General features: G+C 41.3%; 1 protein-coding gene across 3 annotated transcripts in view; it reads right to left on the bottom strand.

Annotated features, from left to right (window-relative positions):
* Positions 1 to 2,305: 2,305 nt before the first annotated feature.
* Positions 2,306 to 24,315, bottom strand: part of LOC117535160 (E3 ubiquitin-protein ligase pellino homolog 1-like) — a 38,667-nt gene continuing 16,657 nt past the window's right edge. For 2 of the 3 annotated variants that reach the window (XM_034199532.1, XM_034199534.1), the window contains 6 exons: positions 12,672 to 12,873; positions 9,021 to 9,150; positions 8,382 to 8,483; positions 6,617 to 6,814; positions 5,216 to 5,404; positions 2,306 to 4,235 (listed from right to left, as the gene is read on the bottom strand). In XM_034199532.1, the coding sequence (XP_034055423.1) occupies positions 3,657 to 4,235; positions 5,216 to 5,404; positions 6,617 to 6,814; positions 8,382 to 8,483; positions 9,021 to 9,150; positions 12,672 to 12,873 (1,400 nt within the window). In that variant the 3' untranslated portion in view covers positions 2,306 to 3,656. Of the gene's footprint in view, positions 4,236 to 5,215; positions 5,405 to 6,616; positions 6,815 to 8,381; positions 8,484 to 9,020; positions 9,151 to 12,671; positions 12,874 to 22,920; positions 23,098 to 24,315 lie in introns of those variants that run through there. The other variant, XM_034199533.1, reaches the window with a different exon arrangement.

Genomic DNA, 24,315 nt, shown 5'->3' with positions numbered 1-24,315 from the left:
TTACAATTCAACTGGTCTGTGTTTCTGTAGAAAAGCCAAATAATCAATTAACAGTAATATATTTCAGTGTTGTAATAAAGCTCTACCTCAAACTCTTAATAACGTATTAATATAATAACTAAGGGGTTTAAATAGTTGCTCCAGCAATGTTGTGTTGCCTGTCCATATCGTTTTGGGTGCTCATAAAAAGGACAGATTATGATAGAAGAGGGAAAATCGCAGCAGCAAATATTAAGAAGAACGTTTTCAGAAATACAGAAGTGGAGTAAAAAGTACAATATTTAGCTCTGAGATGTGACGTTAGTGGAGTAGAAGTGTAGTTACATAAAAGGCAGTGTTGTACTTACTAACTACATCTGCACAATGACTACTTTTGGTACTATAAGTATATTTTGAATGTTAACACTTACTTGTAACATTTTGAATGCAGGACATTTACTTGTGTAGTATTACTACATTCTGGTACTTATACTTTTCCTTAAGTACATGATCTGAAAAAAGTAAATACTTAAGTACAGTACAAACACCTCCAATTTTCCAAAATATAAGTAGAACATGTTTAGTAAATGTACTTACATTCCACCACTGGTGTCTTCAGCAGAACAGGCAGCAGTGACAGAAGCTAGCCTGTTAGCTTTAGCTTAGCTTCCATGCATTGACTGCTGTAGCCTTTAGCGATAAATCCAGTGATCTGATAGTGAGGTCAACACTTAACGGTAACCAAAGACACACAACCCTGCATTAAACAATCGATGACAGGGCTGAGGAGGCTGTGAATATCCGAGGCCTGTGCCAGAAGCTAATGCTAAAGCTAATGTTGTGGGGTTACACTTACACCGGGTTACACGTAGACTAATGCTAGCAGCTAACGGCTAATGCTCTGACAGGCGGAGGGATATGAGAGACAAAACCGGGAGAGGTCACACACTGCGGGGTTTCGTCCGTACCTGTCGTTAAAAGCACAGCAGCCGGTGTTTGTCCTCTTCACCATCACAGAAACACCGGAGGAACCGGGAGGAAAACATACACAGCAGCAGCAGAGACCATCATGCACCACAGGAGGAGGGGCCGCTTCTTCTTCTCTCTTCATAAAACTAGCTGCTGCCCGCTGCTGACCGGGGCCTTTCTCATTTCTCTAATTTCCCTCCTCGACTCCCCTCCTCGACTCCTATCTTCATGTCTTAGTCCCGCCCACAGGAGATGCGAGCGGAGGAATCGAGGAGGGGAAGCAGCAGGTGTTTAGAGAAATTAGAACTCCTCTCCTCAGAGCAGTCATTTTAAAGAGAGGTCCATTAATGATGACAGGAGGCACAGCAGCACTCTGTCTGATGGACAGAACTGTGTTCACGATGACTTATTTACTTTTAATTCATTAAAAAAAATTCAAGTTTTATTTACAAGTATTAAAAGTAAGCGTAAACCGGTCTGTCCGCCGTATCTACGCACGCAACTACGCACGCACACACACACACACACACACACACACTGTACCACACACACCTACACACTGTACCACACACACCTACAGCTCCTAAAGCATAATCAGGCTACAGCCGTTGTGTATTTTATTATGTGAAGCACTAAATGGTCATAGAAAAATATCTTTGTTTGTAGATATCTACTAAACTAAAGCATACACATACAGAGAGTAATGTAGGCCTGTTATACTGAGTGATATATATTATACTACACACTGCTCTGCTTTCTGCACGGACCTCACCGCTGTTCTCACTGTTAACATCGCGTCACGATTCAAGCAGTAAATAAAAATAATATCCAGGGGATGCATGCAGAGCTGTCATTGGCTGAGATAAGTCCGGCCGTGCAGCACGACTCTTTATTACGTATTAATTAGCATCAAAATATAGTGAAAGTAGCGACAGTAAAAGTAGTCGTTGTGCAGATTGGTCCATTTCAGAATAATATATATGATATGTTTTATAATGATTGATCATGAAAGTGTTCTCAAAGCTGGTGAAGGTGCAGCTAGTTTGAATGACTTTGTATACTGCAGGGTAGCTTGTGGAATTTACTCTAAATATTTCTTATTTCCAAGTGGGAGGTTGGCCTCACGATGCGCCATGTATGTTTTTATTTCTTGTCTGTATTGTACTTTTATTTGGTTTAAAAGCTCAGTCTGAATCTTTGTGTTTCAAGTCACAAGACAGCAGATTAAAACGTTTCCCCAAGAAATATATTTGTGTTATGATACAAAGCTGGAATTAGGATCATTACACACAGCATTTCTGTGCTCAGTTAGACAACCACATTGCAGAGGAAGCTCACTCGATTTCCCACACAATAATTAAATACAGAAATATTAGTTTATTCCCCAACATGTTTACATTTCCATTTTCCCCATAGAAAAGCCTTAAAAAAACACATAGACCAAAGACAATAAAACCAAACTGTGATCGTGTGTTAGTGTTCATTTCTCTTTAAGGCTGTTAGATATTGCATTGATTTACAAACACATTACTGGAATAAATAAAGAGTGAGGCAAATCATCACAGTTTTGTCCAGGGAAGAACACCACTTAAGAGGAGGACAACAAAGCCTGCACCATTACACGTTCCAAAGAGGGCAGGCATCAAACCAATACAAGTATTTATAATGCTCAAAATTAAGTTAAGTTAAGTTATCAAAAGGACCGTTATGTTTTTCAGACAAGGCAGGATGATTTTGCAAAGTGCGACAATTACAGGGAATACATTAACTGCCATTTCCTCAACTTTCATGTACTTTAAGGCGAGGACATTACATTACAGAGTGTGAGGCAATCATCACAGTTTAGTCCAGGGGAGAACATTCACCACTTGAACAGGACAACAAAGCCTGAATCAAAAACCCAATATATGTATTTATATTGCTCAAAATTAAGTTAAATTAAGTGATCAAACCGACTCATGGTTGTGCCTTCTGTTGTTTAGGTAAGGCGGGATGATTTTGCAAAGTGTGACAATTACAGGGAATACATTCACTGCAATTCACAGTTTAGACCAGGGAGGAACATTCACCACTTCAGAGGAGGACAACAAAGAAAGCCTGAATCATATACCCAATACGTGTATTTCTATTGCTCGGAAATTAAGTTAAATTAAGTTATACAAAATTAAGTTATAGAAAGAACTCGTTTTTCTGTTGTTGAGACAAGCAGTCTGAGGTGTCTCCTTTATTTTACTGTAATGAAAGAAAGCGTGTGGCGGTTTACTGCCTCTTAAGCATCCTCTTGAAGGTAATGGTTATTATTTAGTTTACTGTTAAACAATAATTCTCTTAAAGTGTGAAGAGACGGATATTCTTTCATTGCTCGTTTACACAACAGTCAAACTACTTTAACTGTATTTATGGGCGACTGTGGCTGTGAGGGCGTCTTTGTGGGTTCGATCCCAGCCAGAGCAGTCAACATGTCGATGTATCCTTGGGCAAGATACTGAACCCTGAGTTGTGAATGAGTGTGTGAGTGTGTACGAATGTTAGTTCCTAGAGTAAGGTACACTGCTCTGTATGAATGGGTGTGAATGGGTGGATGTAGATGAACTTGTAAAGCGCTTTGAGGGGTCGTAAAAACTGGATGAAGCGCTATATAAGTACAGTCCATTTCTCATTGGTGGTCGAGGACACTCTTTTTTTCAGCCAAGCAGTCTGAGGGGTCTCTAGTCCAGCGGGCTCTGGAAGATGAGTTTGATGCAGCCGGCCTCCCCGCTGAGCGCCTCGATGCAGAAGGGGCACGCAGAGTGGAAGGTGTGTGTGCCGTGCGGCAGCGGGATCTGACTCCAGTACGCCGCCGTCTTCGCCGAGCACACGTGTCCACAGGGGATGAATGTGTGTGTGGGCGGCTCTGCGTCCAGGTAGAAAGCCGCCTCGCAGCCCAGCCACAGGGGCTTGTAGGGGCCCCTCGTGCGGCACATGGGGCACTCTCTCTCCTGGCACTCCGCCTCCACCTCGGGGTTGCGGCGGCCCCCCCAGCCGTGGTATCCGTGCACGTGTCCGCAGCGCAGGTAGGCCCACGGCTGCTTCTCGTCCAGGACGTCTTTGCGCCGCATGCTGGGGAAGGCGAGCGTGTTGAGGCCCACGGGGCACTGCGGCCGTCCCGCGTTCAGCTCCTGCCTCAGGGCCTCCAGGTGTTTGACGGTGGGGGTGTGGGCGAGGCCCTCCGCCGTGCGCCACAGCAAGGTCGCTCCACACAGGTCCACCAGGGAGCCGTCCACCAGCTCGTTACACTCAGGCTCCATCTGGAGAGAGAGGAGCAGATATACAGTATGACAATGTGACGATGAATCCTGTTGGAATGTCTTTTATAAGATAAGGACGGAATAAGAGGAGATATGACGCGATACAACCATAGGACATGACAAGACAATACGAAGCAATATGACACAATAAACAACTCGATATGACAAGACACAACAAGATGAGATATGCTACCATACAATACGATAAAACAAGATACGATACAACATGACAAGATATACTATAATCTGATGCAACAAATGCAAGGATACGATGCAATATGACAAGATTAGATACACTACGATACGCTACGCTACGATACGCTACGTTACGCTACGTTACGCTACGTTACGCTACGTTACAACATGATAAGATACCATAAGACAAGACACGATACGATACGATAAAAAACGATTTAGAAAATATGCCTAATTGTCCACAAGGATCTTTGTTGGGGGTAACACTGCTGCATCCAACTTAAAGATAAATGACAAACAAAGACAATGAAAACAAAAAATACATAGGTATTATAAAAATGAGGGAAGAAATTCTGAAAAACTATTTGATAAAAGTATATATACATCTATACGAAACAGTTGCTGGAATTGCTTTTTTTATTGTCACGAAAGAAAGCTTGAGCGGTTTTCTGCCTCTTAAACATCTTCTTGAACTTAATGGTTATTATCTAGTTTACATGTTAAACAGCAGTTCTCTTAAAGTGTGAAGTGGAACATATGATGTCCTTCTTAAAGCTTGCATTGTTCATTTACACGAGTCAAACTCAACTTTGCTCTGGTGCATTTCTAATGATCCACAGATGGTGGCAGTAATGTGCAAAGACAGATATCGATGCACTGACAAAGGGCCAGGATGAATAACTACATGTTTGTTAGAAACACTGAATGTTTACCTTACAACATTGAATGATGTGTTTACATCAAAAAACTATCTGCAGCTCCCATGCAGAGTAAGGCTCACCCACCATCTTGCCCCTCTGCTGAGAGGACCTGGTCTCCCTCAGCGTGAACACGTTTCCGCAGACGGAGATCTCCCTCCACAGGCCGGGTTTGGAGTCCTGGGTGAAGCCCTGTCGGGGGTGCATCACCAGAACCCCGTTGGTGGTCAGTCCGTCCATGTGACCGTCCTGCATCCTCCATTTAGCTGCTTTCTCCTGAGACAAAAGTTTAAAAATATGACCTGTTATTACAGAACACATAACATGATCTAGAGAGGCGAAGCCCCTCCCTTTCCGGGGGAGCTCCATGGGACCTTATTTCGGAAAAAGTATGTATTGAAGTCAATGGAGAGAGAAAGGTTATCTTTTGATCCCGTTTGAATTGTGCCACGAATTACACATATGATGTTTGTCAATTTAAAAGATCATTTTGCAAAATTAAAACGTGTCGTAAAACTGTGAAGTAACACTTTTTGTGCGTGAAACGCTCAATGAACTACAACTCCCGTCTCGCACCACACACCAAGATGGCCGTCACGTTGGAACATCTCACTTCTTTCTTTCAGAACGAGGCGGAAAGTATTAAAAGAGGTGAAAATCACTCCAAGTCTGGGCGCGTTGAGAGCTGTGCACACACACAAGGGGAGTTAGTCGGTCCGTAAGAGCCAGCATGCGGGACCGGGATTCTGGGATTTGTAGTCTTTCTAGTTGCGTATTTTTCATAGTCTTATATTTCAACAGTTTACGACAAACTGACTTTTTTTACATGGAAATTATTTGTTAAGATTGACAAACATCATATGTAATTCATGGCACAATTCAAACGGGATCGAAAGATACGTTTTCTCTCTCCATTGACTTCAATACATCATTTTTCAGAAATAAGGCCCATGGAGGTCACCGGAAAGGGAGGGACTTGGCCTCTCTATAGCATCTTCTACTTTCTACACTTATTTTTTTTTTAAAACTGTTGCTGGTACTTGTTGTTGTCCACCTGGATGTGTACTTTTCTTTAATTGTAATTTGTGTCATTTCTATATTCATAATTGCATGCGTGCCTCTTATTTAATAGTACATTTTTTCCTCTGTACTTTTGCTGTAACAACTAATAATAATAATAATAGATTACATTTGTATAGCGCCTTCCAATGGACCCAAGGCCGCTTTACAAGCTGAACAAACAAAGAAACAAAGAAACAAAAAGGGGCAAATAATAAAGTAAAAATTAAATAAATAGCAGTAGGAGTGGAAGTAGGGGGACTGTGATGGGTTAGGGGTCAAAGTACTGCGTAACGGTACAAAATGTGTCAACAAGAAGTGACCTTGTTCCTATAAAAATGTCTGTTAAATTAAATGTAGTGTAACAACTTCGGTCATATCGACACAGAGCAGTATCCCCCTCTAGCAGCCCCAGTTTCTGCAGCCTACCCCGAGGAAGATGTTCTTGGAGGAGTCGAAGCCGGCGGCGTAGATGCGTGCGGTGAACGGAGCGTCTCTCTGGCAGATGATGCGGCAGGCGAAGCGGGAGATGGTGCTCTGAACCGTCTGACCGTCCACCTGGATCTGACCCCCGGGCAGCGTGTCCGTCACCACGTAGTCAATGGGAATCTCTGTGGAGCGGCCAATCTGTGATGAAGCACAGACAGGGTTTATAATAATAATAATAATAATAATAATACATGGGATTTATATTGCGCTTTTCCTGATGCTCAAAGACGCCTTACATAAAATCATTGCTGGTACCTAGAAGTGTGTGCACATGAAACTGCAGCAGATACTTCTGTATAGTGTCATGTACATTGTGACAGTGAGTCGATGAAGTGGCCTCTACTTCCCAACTGTCATGTTAACGGTAGATAAAGTGCACTTCCCCCAAAAATATATATAATCCCTCCAAGCTCCCTTTCAGTAAAGATGTCGTCAAAGATAACTAAAACTGTTTTTCATTCTTCACATATTGTGTCATAAGATATATTGGGTATAGAATGAATCTGCAGTTCCTCGGATAAAACATTTGACCAAACTTTTTTACGGATGTCAGTTATTGAGCAACGACAAATGTAAACGTGGCTTTTTCTTAACATTACTTTCTGGAACTGTTATCAAAGCTATTTCTTTGAAGCGTGTTGATTCCCATTTCAGTTTCCAATTCCTCAAATGTGGTTTCTCACTCTTTGTTCCGAGTTTCATTTGGTCTTTCATGGGTTAAGGAAATTCTGCCAAGAGCCAAAAATTGTGCAACATTACAAAAGCATGGTGATCGAAAAGAAACATGCATAACAAAATTAATTGTAGCTTTTCTTTCTCACGACTTGTAGGTAGTTGTGTAATCCTTTTTTAGCTTTCCAGAAACTAATGCTGTCAAAATTATCGCGTTAACGGCGGTAATTCATCTTTTGAATTAATTGCGTTAAAATATTTAACGCATTTAACGCATGTGCAGAATGGCCCGCCCCATACATCGCACCAGTGGCAGCGCCAGGGTATGGCTGGGGTAGGCTACAGCCATACCAAGAAATGGCTTAGCCCCACCATGAAAAATGATGATAAAGTAAGCAAAATAAAGTCCGCCAACTCGCGCCGAGTAAATTGCACAGACGGCAGTTAGTAAGATTGATTTCAGTAGAGGCCACTTCTCTGGAAATACCGAAGACCAGAAACGGTTTTGAAAACTTTTGTCACGTAGTGATCGTCTTCTTAATAGAACATCTTTGATAATGTCTTCTGGCCAATCAGAATCAAGATAACGGCGTGGTGTTGTTGCAGGAAGTCCCGACGGAGAATACTTTTGCTGCATCTCTATACACATCGATACAACATTACGTGTTGATAGAAATCAACACGTAATGAAATAAGATGATTGATAGGTGTGTGTGCTGTCTTTCATTTTGACACACAGAACAATGTTATAATAAACATACATACGTTAAATGGATATATCCGCCTTCTTTCATTTATCTTTCCATTCCCACAACAATATACATAAAGAAATGGCATATTTTGGACATAGTTTGAATGGTGATTAATCATGATTAATACATTTTTAAGCTGTGATTAATCTGATTAAAAATTGTAATCATTTGACAGCCCTACCAGAAACACAAAGATAGATCATGAAAGGCTACATTTAGTCTGTGGTTTGTGATCTGTGTATCTGCAGGAGCATCAGGTAGAGTCAGTCGATGCTACAGACCTGGAACATGTCCGTGCTGCCGTCCTGCGTGTACTCCACCACCACCGTCTGTGCCCGGGACAGAGTGTAGGAAATACTGTGCTGCTCCTTGTTGCTCACAGCCTGCACAAACACAAGAGAGGCACTTTTTAAAATGCGTTTAAGATATGACAAACACACCTGTAATTGTTCAATAATAGTATATTTCATTAATGATGCAGTAAGGCTTTAACAGAGCAACAAAAGTGCGAAGAAAATCTTGTTTATCCTGATAACATAACAGAAACAGAACAGATAGAAAACATGTCAGCGTTTACATGTTTGTAACCATCTGTTATATTGCAGTTAATGCTTAATGACTGCTACTATAGGAGAGATACAAACGGAACAATTAGAAATGTCTTGATTTGGTCCATCTGACAGTACCCATCAAACTCATTTGGCAGGAAACTACAACATTGTGATCCAAATGTAAATAAAATAAAGTGTTTCCCATGTCTTATTAGTTAATTGCAGGTACCCCACACAACCACAATAAATCAGTAATATCCAAGAGCGTGAATTCCCTCTCTGTCTTCTTTTATGAACTTTGAAAGGTCCTGTCCTCTGCACTCCCTGTCATAGTGCCTGATGTTCTCTACCTGAGTTCAAAGCGCTCACCTTGGCAGCCTGAGGCGTGCACGAGGAGTGCACGGTGCTCGGTTTCACGCCGTTGGCCTTGTTCCTGCGAGACAGAGCGAAGCGGCTTTTCCTCCTCCCCTTGTCACCGCTTGGCAGAGAGCCATTACACCTGAACACAACATGGGAAACGTCTGATTATAATCACACAGGATCTGCACGGAGTGAACAAGTTAAACGTGTAAAAGCACATATTAAGGTCATTTCAATCTACTAAAAGAAGCTCAACCGTGGTTTATAACACACTTCAGTGAAACGGCGTGACAGTGCAGGGTTTCAGTTCTTCACACAATAACACAGAAGCTAACAAAAGGTCTGAAACCACAGGCGCTCTCTGAGTCAGCAGAGAGAGGCCTTCAGTCAGGAAGTCTGGGGGGGGGGTTCTCTACATTAAAGTGGATATATACAGAGTTATGCTGACAGCAAACCAGAAGTGGGATAAAGTCATCGTTTAGCAAATCTCGTCCGAAACATCCACCTGATTGTTCATTTAACCAACCTGAGGTGAGGTATCATCTGTTGCCATTAGATACAGTCTATTCTTTAACCAATTTATACTTACTTCAAATAAAAAGCTACACGTTTTAGAAAAGTAGAATCCATTGTTGTATCTGTTTGTAATCTATTGGAAGTTGTATGTGTGTCAAAGCTCTTCTAACCCCTTCTGCTTGTCTGATAAGCTGGCCCTTTCTACCTAACAGGCAGATTTCCCAAACATTATTTGGCAGCTTTCACTGGAGACAGGAAGCCTGGTGGGTCAACTACATTTTGCACATTATTGTCAAAAGGAAAACTATGAAAGCTATGAATCTGTTGGAGGTTTAATTAGGAGTGTTTGTCTGGAGGTTATCTGCAGAGCCAGCCTGAGGATCATATACACATTTGAGTGGAGCCATTCTTCCACGGGATAATGCTAACTTCCTGCGTTTCAGGACAAACCCACTGTGGCTCCACTGCCTCTGTTCTCACAAACTATACGTCTCTTTAAAATGACACCCTGTGAGCGGTGTAATTGTCAGTTACATGGTCTCCCAGACTGTTGGGTTCCACATGTGATACGAAAGCAAACAAAAGGTCTGAAACCACAGCAGCCACAACTCTCCTGACGTCTCCCTGAGTCCGCAGTGAAAGGCCTTCAGGCAGGAAGTGAGCTGCATTCTTCTCTGCGGTGGAGCGTCTACACGTTAAGCTGGACCAGGCACAGCTTCTGAACTATTTCATACTGTACTAAAGTCCCACTGAGATCAAATGAAGTTATCTATTCAATCTTTTTTATCTGGAGAAATGTCACATTCTTATCTGAACTAAAAGGGTTTGCACATTTGAAGCAACTTGTGCAAAGTGTGGGCATTCACCTACAAGTTTAAGATGAAATACAGACACATACATTTAGTTTAAAGGCTTCAAGTGCTTAGACCTCACACAGCAGGGTATCACACCTTAATACATGTTCAGGACCGGACCCCATGTGTTCATACTAGTGTCTAGTATCACAAACAAAGCTGTCATTTAAAATGTGGTCAAATTTGAATCTTTAATCATATAACTACTGATTAACAAAACCGTTTAAGACAATTGTATACAAGCTCATACACTAAGCAGCCATACACATTGTTGTCTGGCTGCTTATGTATGCTTGTTGGAGCCATAATGCATGTGTCTTTTTATCTGGACGTTTAATTAATGATGCACTTTCTACACAAGATGGAGTATTCACTTGTGTGTGTGTGTGTGTGTGTGTGTGTGTGTGTGTGTGTGTGTGTGTGTGTGTGTGTGTGTGTGTGTGTATGTGTGTGTATGTGTGTGTGTGTGTGTGTGTGTGTGTGTGTGTGTGTGTGTGTATACATGTAATCACTGGGTGATCAGGTGCAGATGTTTTGGGACGGTAGCAAACAGTTTTCGAGCGTGTCGGCCGAAGCCGTGTCAATGTGAGCTGTGTGTGTTAAACCTGTTTGTATTCAGCGTGACTGGCGTGCATATATTGGTTTCTGAATGGTAACAGAAAGGCTATATGGACAACAAAATAAAAGGATCGATGGATTGAAAGATATACACTCGTATGGACATTGCTTTGTCATCTGGAACACGCGTCCGAACTTAGTTCTCCCGTTCCCATCCCTCAGTGGCTTGAGTATGGATGAAGTTATAAAGCCACTACAATGCTTATGTTAAAACGACATTTGAATTGTAAAATATTGGGCTTCTTGTGTTGAATGATAAACATTTTTGAAGAACATTTCTAGAAACTACCAAAAAATGTGTTATAATTTCCTTGAAAGTATAAAAGTAGTAAGCCCTATGACATGGTAGTGTTTGTGAATCTGTCATAAATAAAGCGTAGTCCCTCTGGATGTCCACAGGTTACTCACACATTAAGGTACAGCAGATTACTCCCATCTGTAGCCGGGATGATTACAAATACAAATCTCCATCCTGGTGGAGGATAAAGATTTACTCTGATCTATTCTATCCCATTGGTGGGTCTCCTAAAGTGCCCGAGAGCATCTCAAAGATGAGTTTCGATCACTCGATGAAAAGTTTCCTGATACACAAGTAAAGCTAATGCTGCGTTCACACCGGACTCGATGCGATGTTTGGGGGCTGCGCGATTACATGTAAAGTCAATGCAGAGACGCGAATTCGCTCCGACGGCGAGCATGAAGCGGTGGACGCGAATTCCGCGGCGGACGCGAATTCCGCGGCGCGATTGAGGCGATTGAAGGGGGTTGAACGCTCGAGTTAAATGTTTTCAACTCGAGCGTCATATTCGCGTGACGCGATCTTGCGGTAGCCAATCAGCGGTGAGGATCTCAGCCTGCCGTCACTGACGTTCATCCAGAAAACATCAGCCGTTAGCTGTTAGCACTCAGAGCTCACAGCTCCTCATATCTGTTCAGAAACTTGACAAAAGTTAAACAAGTACAAACCACAGACTGCCTGTGTCATGGCGAATACAGTCGCTGGTTTATTTATGTCTGTAGGCCGTTGTTGTGAGTGTGGACGGTCGGAGCATATACAACGTTAGCTTAACCTGATGGCAACACGGATTTCAAAAGGTTTTTCGCCTGCCGTCTGTCTGCAGACAGCATTCATTCATGGTTTTTACTAACCGGTATCAGTATGAAACGTGTATTACAATCACGGTCAAATATGTTCATTTTGTTGTAGCTCCCGAGACAGCGCGTCTTGTTTGAATGATGCGAGTAAACCCAGCAGACAGCCGCGGTTTAGAGTAAAGCGAATATTCGCATCGCGTCCGGTGTGAACGCAGCACAAGTGTTAACTTTCGTATACAGTACAACTATCTTAAATAGAGCCGAGCAATATGGATTATATCACAATCTTTTTTTAAAGTAATGTGGATATAATGACTTAGTGGATAAAGACAACACTTTATAATGCAGCCTTTAAAACAAGGAAATGACAACACTTATTTATAATTTGATTTGAATACTGACAGTTTACTTTGTGAACTGTGAAGTAGGAGCCAGATGTAAAAACAGAAGCTGTTCTCCACTAAATGAAATGGTCAGCAGTGAAGTGCACATTGTTGAGGGCTCAAACCAGCAGAACCTGAACAGCTCAGCGTCGATGATTCAGACGTTTTAAACCGCAGCAGAGAAAGCTTCTTACCCCAGAACAATGAGCTCTCCATATTTCACTGGTCCTTTGGTGGAGGCCGGGGAGGAGGGGATGTTTTCCTGACCGAGAGAAAACATGTGTGCAGCTTTCAGCGGGAGGAAGGGTGAGGAAGAGTGAGGAAGGAGGAGGAAGGGTGAGGACTTTCCCAGTGTCACCCTCAGAGCGTCTCCATCAGCACCGCTACACTCATCACCTGCAGACAGAAGAAGAAGAAGTACTTTTGACTATACTTTTCTACTTTTATTTGGTCCTGCAATACAACCAAGTCTTTATACTGGGGATCTGGACCCCAGCACAATGTGTTCATAGTGCCTGAATCAAAGACATTAAATATCTGGTCAGATTTACACATTTATCACGTAATTGCTCATTTGAATAGCAATTTAAGAACATTGCATGCAGGCAAAGTTCTTTTTTTGCCGGTATGTTAAAATAACATCTAAAATTTAAGATCTTTGACTTCTTTGTTGGACCTAAAATGAGTTCGGAGAAATTCTCAAAGTGCTTTTTGACACCGGGGATATTTCATTTAAAATGTAAAAACAATGTTCAGACATTCATACAAACAAACACATAGAGGCTGCAACACAACACTATTATGTCCTGCTACAATACAACCATACTGTCCTCAGCTAAATGAGTTATTTGTGCCTGATATTAAAACCACCAAATATCTGGTCAGATTTACACATTTAAGCCCATAATTCCACATTTAAATAGCCATTTAAGGCTGTTTTATACAGAGAAAGTACCTTTTTTCAGCTGTGATGTTCGAATCGCATGTAAAGCGTAAGATCTTTGGCTATTTGTGTTGAATGAAAAAGGGGTTTTGTAGAAAAACATGTTTATAATTCTTGAAGTACTTATTAAGATAAAGTTGAACTTTACAGAGAAAGCTTCACTTTGTGTCTTACATTTAAAATGGAAATAACTTTTTAGACTTTCATACAAACACACATAGTCTTCAACACACCATCATTCATTGGTTCCTACAATACACCCACACACTCTTTGCATTGGGTCTGTGCTGCAGACAATGTCTGAATTCATTGCCGGACACTGAGCAGCGTTGTGAAGAGAGTGTTCATGACGGGGTGACTCACAGCGTCACACTGGGACTGATGTTATAATGCTTTGTACCGTGAATAAAAACAAGCCGAGTGTCACTCAGACAACTCAGATGTCCAGAGGCCGAAGAGGACCCAACGTCACTAAAAACCCACGAGGGATTCACGCTGTGATGACGAATTAACCCGTTGGAAACCAAAGAGGGTTTAGGGTTCAGATAAATTGACTTTCATATATTCTGGTGTTGGCGAGTGTTTCTCGTTAGAGGGTCATAATACTCAACTGGTAGAAATCCCCTTTTTTTTTTTTTTTTTTTTTTTAAAATAGGAGGCCCTCCATTAAGGATCCTTTTCTTTATAACATGTTCTTTCCAGTGTCAAATAGCAGGTTTCAAAGGAATAAACCCAGAGAACTCCCTCCCTTTTAAATTGTAATAACATACCCAATGTTACCTTCAATTCTTGAAGAAACCTTTGCTTTTAGCTCATGTGTTTAAGGTGAACGAGGAATCTAATGGCGCATTTCCACGGCAGGGCCTCGCAAGGCTTAGTACGGTATCGTTAGGCCATGTTAGGCCCGGCTCACTTTATGGTGCGTTTCCATTACAGTTTAGTAGCTGGGGCAGTAACTATAGTAACGCAGTGAAGGCGGAGCCGTGACGTCATCTTCAATGAGAACCACAGAAAACCTACATCCGCCTTTAGCTGTTAGCCCTCAGAGCTCACAGCTCTTCATATCTGTTCAGAAACTAGACAAAAGTTAAACAAGTACAAACCACAGACTGTCTGTGTCATGGTGAATACAGTCGCTGGTTTATTTATGTCTGTAGGCCGTTGTTGTGAGTGTGGACGGTCGGAGCATATACAACGTTAGCTTATCTCCATTCAGAAAACACGAATTTTAAACGGGCCGGGTTTGGCACGGCACGCTTAAACCGTGCTGCAGTGGAAATGCGCCATAATTGTAGTAAATCGGTCTATGAACTCTCACACAACTTATGCAGTACAATGCAAGTCAAATTCATCTTGTTATGAACTCACTACATCCCAAACAGATGCATTTGCACTAAAACGATGTTATTCAAATCACTTCCACTTCAACTCAGATTAACACAGGCGCAAAACTAAGTGTTTGGCTTCGATTCATCGAAAGGCTTAATTCCTTTGAGGCATTTTAGTCGAGAAAAACCTTTAAAAAGTCTAATGAAAAAGACTTATGACCACAATGTCTTTCCAAGCAATGTGCATCTCTCACTTTAAATTATATACACCACCACACAACATCTTCTTTTGGGGAATATTTGAAAAACCACAATTTTAGACATTAGCTGCAACTTCCCAGATAGTCGTTCTGCTTTTCTGTAACATTTCAAAAGGAACATTTACACATGCTGGTCTTTTTCAGCAAGAAGCATTTCACTGAATATGTTTTCGTGTAAAGATGTTGTATTTTGACCTCAAAACATACAGAAATATCAACTAGTGAACACCAACGCACGGTTAAATGGACTAGATGTCTCCAGATGTGTGCTGGTTTCTACAGAAGTGTGGGCAGCGTCTTTATTATTGAGTCCACTGATGAATTTAAAAAGAAGAACGGTAAACAGGATGTTTCATATCGAACAATATTTGAATAGCAAATGTAATTTTATCAGAAGAAAATCTCACGCACAAAAAAAAAGATGACTGATTCTCAAAATGACGCAGCTTAAAGACATCATTCTTCTCAAATGAAAAAGATTGGCTGGATAAGCTTGAATATTTAATCAAACTGAATGCCGAGAATGAAGTGGGTTAGTTAAAGGTTGTGGTTCAAATTGGGAGATTACAGATGTTGAATCGTGTTAGATATTTAAAGGTCACATGTCATGCTTTTCCGGTTATTACCCGTCCCCTTGTGTGTTATGAAGGTTTTTATGCATGTAAACGGTGTGCAGAGTCAAAACCCTCAAAGTACACCCTGTAGCGAGTAAACTCTAATACAGAAAATACCTTCCCCAAAACGCCTCGTTGGTGAAACGTCATCATCCATTTGATTCTTCCGGGGACATCTGATGTCATGTCGTACCCGGAACGAAATGGACCAATCCGTGGAGCCGTTACGTTACATCCGCGGAGCCGTTACGTTAATCCCCCGCTGATTGGTCCAAATTGACCAATCCACGGACTTCCTCACACACTCAGTGCAGGCAGCTCTGCTGATTCTCCTCCCTGGCCTGCAGGCTGATAACAGACAGTTGGGATCGCGGCGAAATTCTCTCTGCAGACCCATTCTCTCTGCAGACCCATTCTCTCTGCAGACCCATTCTCTCTGCAGACCCATTCTCACAGCGTTTATCAACCTTTTTCTTACTCAATATCAAGCCACACTTATTGTTTTTACTTCGGCTGTGACTTTGTGTGTGCTCAGGGTGAGTTTGGCTGTGTTTCGCTGTGTATCGCTAAACAAGGAAATCACACCTCCACGGAGCTCAGCGTGATTCACAACGTCCCGACTGGTCCCGACCAATAGAAGCACACTGGGCTCACAGGGAGGGGGGGGGGGGGGGGGGGGGGCAAGAGCTGCAACGAGCCGTTTAGTGGAGAGAGTGAATACACGTAGTTTACAGAGTAAACTAGTTTTAGTATGCGAAACAATGTGAGTTTGGAAAATTGCACAGTATAAATCTATTCTAGTCGACCTCAACAATGGAATCATGATCAGTGGAAATGGCCATGACATGTGACCTTTAAGAGTCAGAGGGAAAGCATCTGCAACTCGAGTTGACCTTTTGATTATCATCTCTGCAGACCTTCATGGATACTAAGTTCCTGACATTTCATTAGCCTACTTCCAAGCAGCTTCTTCTACAACACCCCCACTCAAACCGTCCCCTCAGCAGCAACAAGTCTCCACTCTGAAGCCGTTAACAGACATCTGAGATAACATCTAAAAGTCTAACAACAGGAAACACAATAATTAGTGTCAGGGTGTGGTTTGACGAAGAGAGGGTGAAGATGATAATCATGATTCTGTGTTACCATGTGCTGAAACAAACTTGGCCTCAATTAACCTTAAGGACACATCTACCCAGAAACCTTTCATCATCACGTTTTCTAAGTAATCAAGTCTTTGTTACTGAACGTCAACAGGAACTAAGTTTACAGATGATTGATTATATCATCACCAAGTAGCTAGACTGATCACAAGATTAGATGCGTCAGGGTTTGTCTACCGTAAATGAACGTACTTGGCGGTACAACAACAAGTCAACAACAAAAAGACTGATTCTTAGTTTTAGGGGACCACTTTTCCCAATAAATCCCATGAAATCCCAGCCACTGGATCTTCAAGTAAAGGCCCGAACACTTCTTCTACCACAAGTTAGCTTAGAAAAATATAATGCTCAGCTATCTTTGTATTTAACCTCTGTATATCTGTGTTATATTACATGTCACTTGTTAGACGCTTTTATCCAAAGCGACTTACATACTCACTTATTGAACCTTTGACCCCCTGATCCGAACACCAACGCACAACCCACTGCACCACACGCCATTACATTCAAATTAAATTCAATGGTTTTATTATCATATGCACAAAGCTACAGTGTAGACATGGCAATGAAATGTGTCTGACCTGAGCTCCTCATTACATGTCCTTGTGGCTGACACTTTTGATCCAAAGCGACTCAAATACACTTCTAAAACATTCCTATAGAGCAATTTGGAGGAGGATACTTGTTGACATGTTGACTGCCGCTGGTGGAGATCGATGCTATGAAATGTGTGATTGGTAGACTCAACAGCCACACATATCACTGGTTGTATACAGTGGAGGAAATACGTATTTGATCCCTTGCAGATTGTGTAAGTTTGCACACTTACAAATACATTAACAGTCTATAGGTTCATTTTAACAGTGAGTGTACTGTTCTCTATGTGTTGTACTGTCTCAGTGTGAACATGAGGCGTGTAGCGCAGTGGGTTGTGCGTTCGTGGTGGGATCAGGGGAGCACAGGTTCAAACCCCACTGCAGTCAGCATGTCGTTGTGTCCCTGGGCAAGACACCTCACCCCAAATTGAGTATGTAAGTCGCTTTGGATAAAAGCGTCTAACAAGTGACATGTAATGTAATGTAACATAGATTACAGCCAGCCAAACTCTTACACTTAAGACTTAAGGTGGGCAGAACAGTGAGGGTAAGAATATCAAAAAGAAAACAGTGGGAAATAAGTATAACTTACCAAATCTGCAAGGGATCAAATACTTATTTCCTCCACTGTATCTATGTAGTTTATGGGTTAAAACAAATATTCCTCAGAGGGTGATTTGACTCTTTGTCTGCGACACAACATGTGGCTAACCTCTGCCCAGACTGTAGTTCAGTGCTGTTATAGGCCGATGCTTCCCTCCTCCTCTAACCCACCTCCTGGGGGGGAAACCCTGCAGCATGTTGGGAGTCAGCGGGGTGAAAGAAGTGTATCATGAGAAGAGCCTCAGCCCTCCATCATGACCGGAGCTTATGAATACAGCCAGTGAACAGCCGAGGGACAGAGAGCCATTCAGCGCCTGAAACTGGAGCCCAGATAGAGAGGACCACTTCTAAAGTGACTTCACTCCTCAGCAACAACCGCTCTTTGTGGTCCCTTTTCCTCTCGTGATGAAGACCCAACGCCTTCCCCCCCCCAAGTCCGACATGGAGGTGAATCACCCGTCAATGTTCAAAGCTGATTTTATCCCTCGCTTGTGACTCAGATCTCATGTTTTGTGGTGAACAACACAGCGCTGCGTGGACACAAGGAGCTCCACACAGCTTATGAACATCACCGTGGCTACATGTAAATCTGGTTTTTATTTATTATCATAGACACAACAATTACAGGGAAGTTAATCTTAGATCTAAGGCGCCATCTAAAAAAATGAACCAATGATAAAATATAACTAACGTTTAATAAATACAATAATATATATTTGTGGTAGAAAATAATATCTGCAGATGTAACTGTACCTAATATCTGTTTGTGTATTTGACGATGATTTGATTTACCATTAAATATTTATTTTCATGTTATTCATTTAAAAAAAGAATCTAAGACATAAAATACGGACGAAAGTAAAAATATGTGGAAAAAATATATAAGAAAAATGTAATAAATACAATATTTTTGCGGTAGAAATAATATTTGCACATGTATATATATAAAATAATAGAAGGTGTATTAAAAAATACATTATGCGTACACATTTTATTTGATTAGCTTATTAGTGTGTATGTTCCCATGGTTTTTAATTTACTATATTAATATACATTTTATTTTCATAAATGTTCATATTCTTAATATGTTCTCAATAATCAGATTATTCTTATGTTGTTTATGTAATTATTGGTTTACTTTCTCTTTCCATTATTATTATTATTATATTATTATGGACACGTGTGGCGCAGTGGATATTAATAATCTGAAAACCTGAGCGAGCCAGAGAGGCTTATTTCTGTCCGTATTCTCTAGTAGCAATAGTTAGGGTTTATACATTTGAAAATAAGTTAAATAAAAAATATCCAGATAGAAACAGAGCCTGCGCTACAGAGAAACAGCTTATATAATATCAATAATAGCAAGACAACAAACTCTCATTGCAACAGAGAAAATAACAGAAATCTGCAAAAGTGACTTTATATCCCTGAATAAAAGCCTTAATATGTTAAAGGACCCTTTGACAGGTAACCACACAGAGGGGGGTACACGCCGAGAAGTATTTATTTAGAGAGGCAAGGTAAACAGGTAAACAACAAGTCTCTCATCCTCTGAGGCCTGCACCACGAGGGGGAATAAGTGGGTCAAGCAGCCATCTTTGTTTGGTCTTATCTAAACTTTTCCGGTATCACAGAGCTGGCTCACTTACAGGCGGTGTAAATCACCATGGTAACCTAACCTATGCTCCGGAGCCGGTTAACTTCAGAGGAGAAGATAACGACCTGAAACCTTTCCAACTGCAATGCAATGAGATCACTCTAAACACACAGCTATACATCCTACAGGTTCCTGATCATATACTGACTTCCTGATTAACCATAAACAACCAATGCCTCTGCAGATAGCTGTTACACATTTTACATTTGTGAACTCTGGTTTTAAAACTAGTCTTCTAACAAACAAAGGGATAGTTTACACTAAATAACTCATGTCGATTGAAGCTGCTATTGGATTGCAATGCTTCTCCCCTTCCCAACACCGAGATGCTTTTACACGGTTACTCCATCGCTGTAGCTCGACACAACATGAGGCAACTTTGTGATAATGACCTCAATTCAGAATTAAAGGGGCCCTATTATGCTCTTTGGGGTTTTCCCTTTTCCTGTAGGTTTTGGTGCATGCAAACGGTCTGCACACCCCACTGAAACGCCTTAATTGGACAGTGACATCACTATGTAACACTCGCGCTTCTATTGGCTAGCGCATCAACACATTGTACGTGATAGGCTAAGGAGCGGGACATCTCTAAGCAGGTTGACCCATCACAACAGAGCCGGCCAGCTAACCAATCAGAGCAGACTGGGCTCTGATTTCAGACAGAGGGTGAAAAGAGGTGCTGCAGCACAGGCAGTACGAGAGAAATAAAGAGCTTTTTGAACATTAAAGCATGGAGACATGTCCCAGTAGAGACACTACATACTGATATACACCTGGAAATGAGTTCATTCCAATTCCAATACTGACCGACCTACAACCTACCAAATACAGAGCAGTTTCTCACTGAAAGGGCATCATCAGCCGGGCGACTTAAACTTTTCACACCTGCCCTGAAGTGGAAACCCCCAGCAACACACACACATACACACCTAACCCAGTTAACCATGACAACACACACAGATAAAGTCTGTGGCTGTGAAGTGTCTGGGAGCAGCCCGTCAAACTGTCTCCATCACAGGCGGAGGCGGAGAGAGAGAGAGAGTGTGTGTGTGTGTGTGTGTGTGTGTGTGTGTGTGTGTGTGTGTGTGTGTGTGTGTGTGTGTGTGTGAGGGACAATACAATCAGTGTGCACTAATAATTCAATTAAAAGCAGATTAAGGCAATAGTCTGGTCCCATTACTGCTCCGCGTAAACAGTTTAAACACATTATTTCACATGAGTAACGATCTAAATTGGGACACGTCTATCCAGATTAACAAAGCTGGGTTACTCATCAATCTTTTAATTAAAGATTAAAGACATAATGCAGCACTTTAAAGAAAGATCAATATCATATTAAAATCATCATAATCACATTAAAATATAAGGTCCAGGTTTTGAAACTAACTTTTTTGTCCAACTGCCACGAATCTACCATCCAAATGTATTACCATGGGGCTGGTGAAGGAAGTCATTCTAGCAGCCACCTGAATATGTTATCATCCAATTACTATAAGTCGCTATTTGTATCCCATATTTGGTCCTACACTATGTTCTAAAATAGCCAAACCTGGTATACTGAACATTGTTACCCCTGAATAACTCCCTAAATAATCAGAAAAGGTCTTAATTAGGATAGAGGCAAATGTTTGTTATCACTATTATTATATTGTGATATGAGTTATTTTGACACATTTTAGCTGTTAAAATGTATGATCTTGTGTCACACCGCATAACGGTGAAACAGGCTTTTAAAATATGTTATATTTTTCAAATTCTGTTAACTTTCTACACGGGTTCCTTCAATAGATGTTGTATTAGCGGTTGTAAGCCACAAAAATGATAATGCATCTCATATTGTGATAATTGTCTCTTAGTAGATAATGTCCTTAACAAAGGGGATATCATATATTAAGGTTTAAAATGGATAAACAGTTCCTTTGTTACCCAGAAATGTAATGTTATATTTAATAACATTTAGCTGATGTGGGGTTTTAACAGGTAAGGCAACCCGCTATAAAAACAGCATTAAACTATATATTCATATTGTCATATTGATTTCACCCATATCACTCAGCTCTGATTGACAGCTTGAACTGGGACCCTCCCCCCTCCCTGTCAGCTTTAATCCACTCAGACCGAACTTTCTCCAGGTTTTAGGTCAACGTGTGCGTGTGGAGAAGGGGTGTCTATAAGCTTTTAAAATGAGTGGACAGTTGCACACAAAAAAGGGCCAAGTTTCAAGTTTCAAATGGGGAACAATAGCAGCGTCTGTGGGGACAGATGCTCCGAAAGGACGGTGCATGCTAATCAGTTTGTGAGGCTGCAACAAAAGAGGCCAGCTGGACGGCCTGACAACCACAACCACTGCTGGAGAAGTGTTTGAACGGATGAACGGACCACAGACTGCAGATATACACAAAGTAAAAAGTATAAATACACTTGGCTATATGTGGAAACACCCCTGAAAAAAAACGTAGGCTACATTCAGAATTAATTACCCTATTGAACCAAATGAACAAACATTACCGACTGTTTGAGACTATTTTACAGTGGTGGAAGAAGTATTCAGATGATAATACTTAAGTGAAAATACTCCTCTACAAGTAATAGTGTTGCATTCAAAACCGTACTTAAGTCGAAGTCTTGGTTGTTATTATAACCTAAATGTACTTTAAGTATTAGAAAGTAGTCAAAGTGCAAATGTTCCCAGTCAGTTGTACTATTTATATTGTATAGCTGATCCAAAAAGGGGTTTAAAATGTTTATTTAGCTTAAAAAGAAAATACTTCACCCCTCAGTATTCTTAGAACATTGGATATTCATCAATCTGAAATATAACTTTAGCTGTCAGACAAATAAAGTTGAGTAAAAAGTACAACAATTCCCCTTTAAATGTAGTTTAAAGTTGCATTAAAGATAAAGTAAAGAATAAATGTACTTAGTTACCAGTGATGTAAAGTAACTAAGTACATTCACTCAAGTAGACTTGTCCTTTAATTGAGTATTTCAATTGTTCTACTGCAACATTTTGAATGCAGGACTTTTACTGTAACAGAGTATTCCTACACTCTGGTACTACTAACCTAAGCTTAAACATTAAAGTAGTGAAGTAAAAACTACAATATTTCCCTTTAAATTGTCTTGGAGTATTAGTACAAGGTGGCACTTCAAGGAAATACTCAAGAAGTACTTCATATGTGTACTTAAGAACAGTACTTCAGTGAATGTTACTTCCACACTGCAGTTGGTAACGTTGTTAAAAATGTAGTCAAACAACTTTTTAGACACCAAACTCACCAAAGTTACGGTCGTCCTAATGCCGTTTCATCACCGGGGAGTTTCCGTTCCGGTTACCGACGGTGTTAGCTGTTTCTGGTGCTAAATGTTCCGGTAGTTTGATAGTTGTAATCGGCAGAGGAGTCTTAACACAAACAGAGAGAGGTCTGACTCTCAACTAACACCAAATGATCTGCGTGGAACCGTCAGAGGGAACTCTACCTACTTCCGGTACGCATTTCAAAATAAAGCTCGCAAATCCAGTGAAAGCATTTCATTGAAGGTAATATAAAGAGAAAGGTGATGAAGGCACACACAGTACTGATATTAAACTGCTTAAAACATTAAGAAGTGTATGGTTACACAGCTTTAAATCAGTGAAATCATTGTAGAAGAAGATATTAAATATGAATAAGTATTACATATTAAATTGTGTAACTTTTTTATTATAATTTTCTTAATCTGTAATGTTATGCATGCTGTTTAGGTAACATTAAGCTGTCTTTGGCTCTTTTCTGCTGTAACAATGTAAATGTCCCCTCTGTGGGACTATAACGGTACGTCCACACGGCAGCGTTGCATGCTTCAACGGAGACGCTTCCCATTCACTTTGCATTTGGGTGAGGTCACGCTTTTCCGAACTGCATTGTGGTTCCAAGCTTCAACGCAACTTTGCCGTGTGCTTCAAGAGACGCTTCCCATTCACTTTGAATGGGGTGACGTCACGCTTTGCTGAACTGCATTGTGGTTCCAAGCTTCAACGCAACGCTGCCGTGTGCTTCAACTGAGACGCTTCCCATTCACTTTGAATGGGGTGACGTCACGCTTTGCCGAACTGCATTGTGGTTCCGTCGCTTCGCTTTGCCTTCGTTGCTCGCCTCGAAAGTTGCGAAAAGTTCAACTTTGGCCGTGTGGACGTACCGTGACGGTACGTCCACACGGCAGCATCGCGTTGAAGCTTGCCGGTGGCCGTGTCTGGCGTGCGACCAACAACCAATCACATTAATCTCCCGCCCCGGACACACAAGCACAAGGTTTGATTGGCTAGAGCTTGTACTGGCATATTAATTGATCGGCTGGCGCTTCCGTCGACGCTTGAAAAGTTGAACTTTTCTCAACTTTCGAAGCGAGCAATGGAGGCAAAGCGACGCGACGGAACCACAATGCAGTTCGGCAAAGCGTGACGTCACCCCATTTAAAGTGAATGGGAAGCGTCTCCGTTGAAGCACGCTGCCGTGTGGACGGGCCGTAAAGGTCTTCTAATTCTGATTATAGCAGATATATTATGTGTTGTATATATTATATTATATTGTCAGTGGTGTAAAGTCACCAAGTAGATTTACTCAAGTTCTTTACTTAAATACAACTTTCAGGTACTTTACTTGAGTATTTCAATTGTTTGGCTACTTTGTACTT

Source organism: Gymnodraco acuticeps, unplaced genomic scaffold, assembly GCF_902827175.1.
Source record: "Gymnodraco acuticeps unplaced genomic scaffold, fGymAcu1.1, whole genome shotgun sequence".
Taxonomy (NCBI): domain Eukaryota; kingdom Metazoa; phylum Chordata; class Actinopteri; order Perciformes; family Bathydraconidae; genus Gymnodraco; species Gymnodraco acuticeps.
Note: the sequence above shows the minus strand (reverse complement) of the source record. Positions and strands in the feature narration are given on the sequence as shown.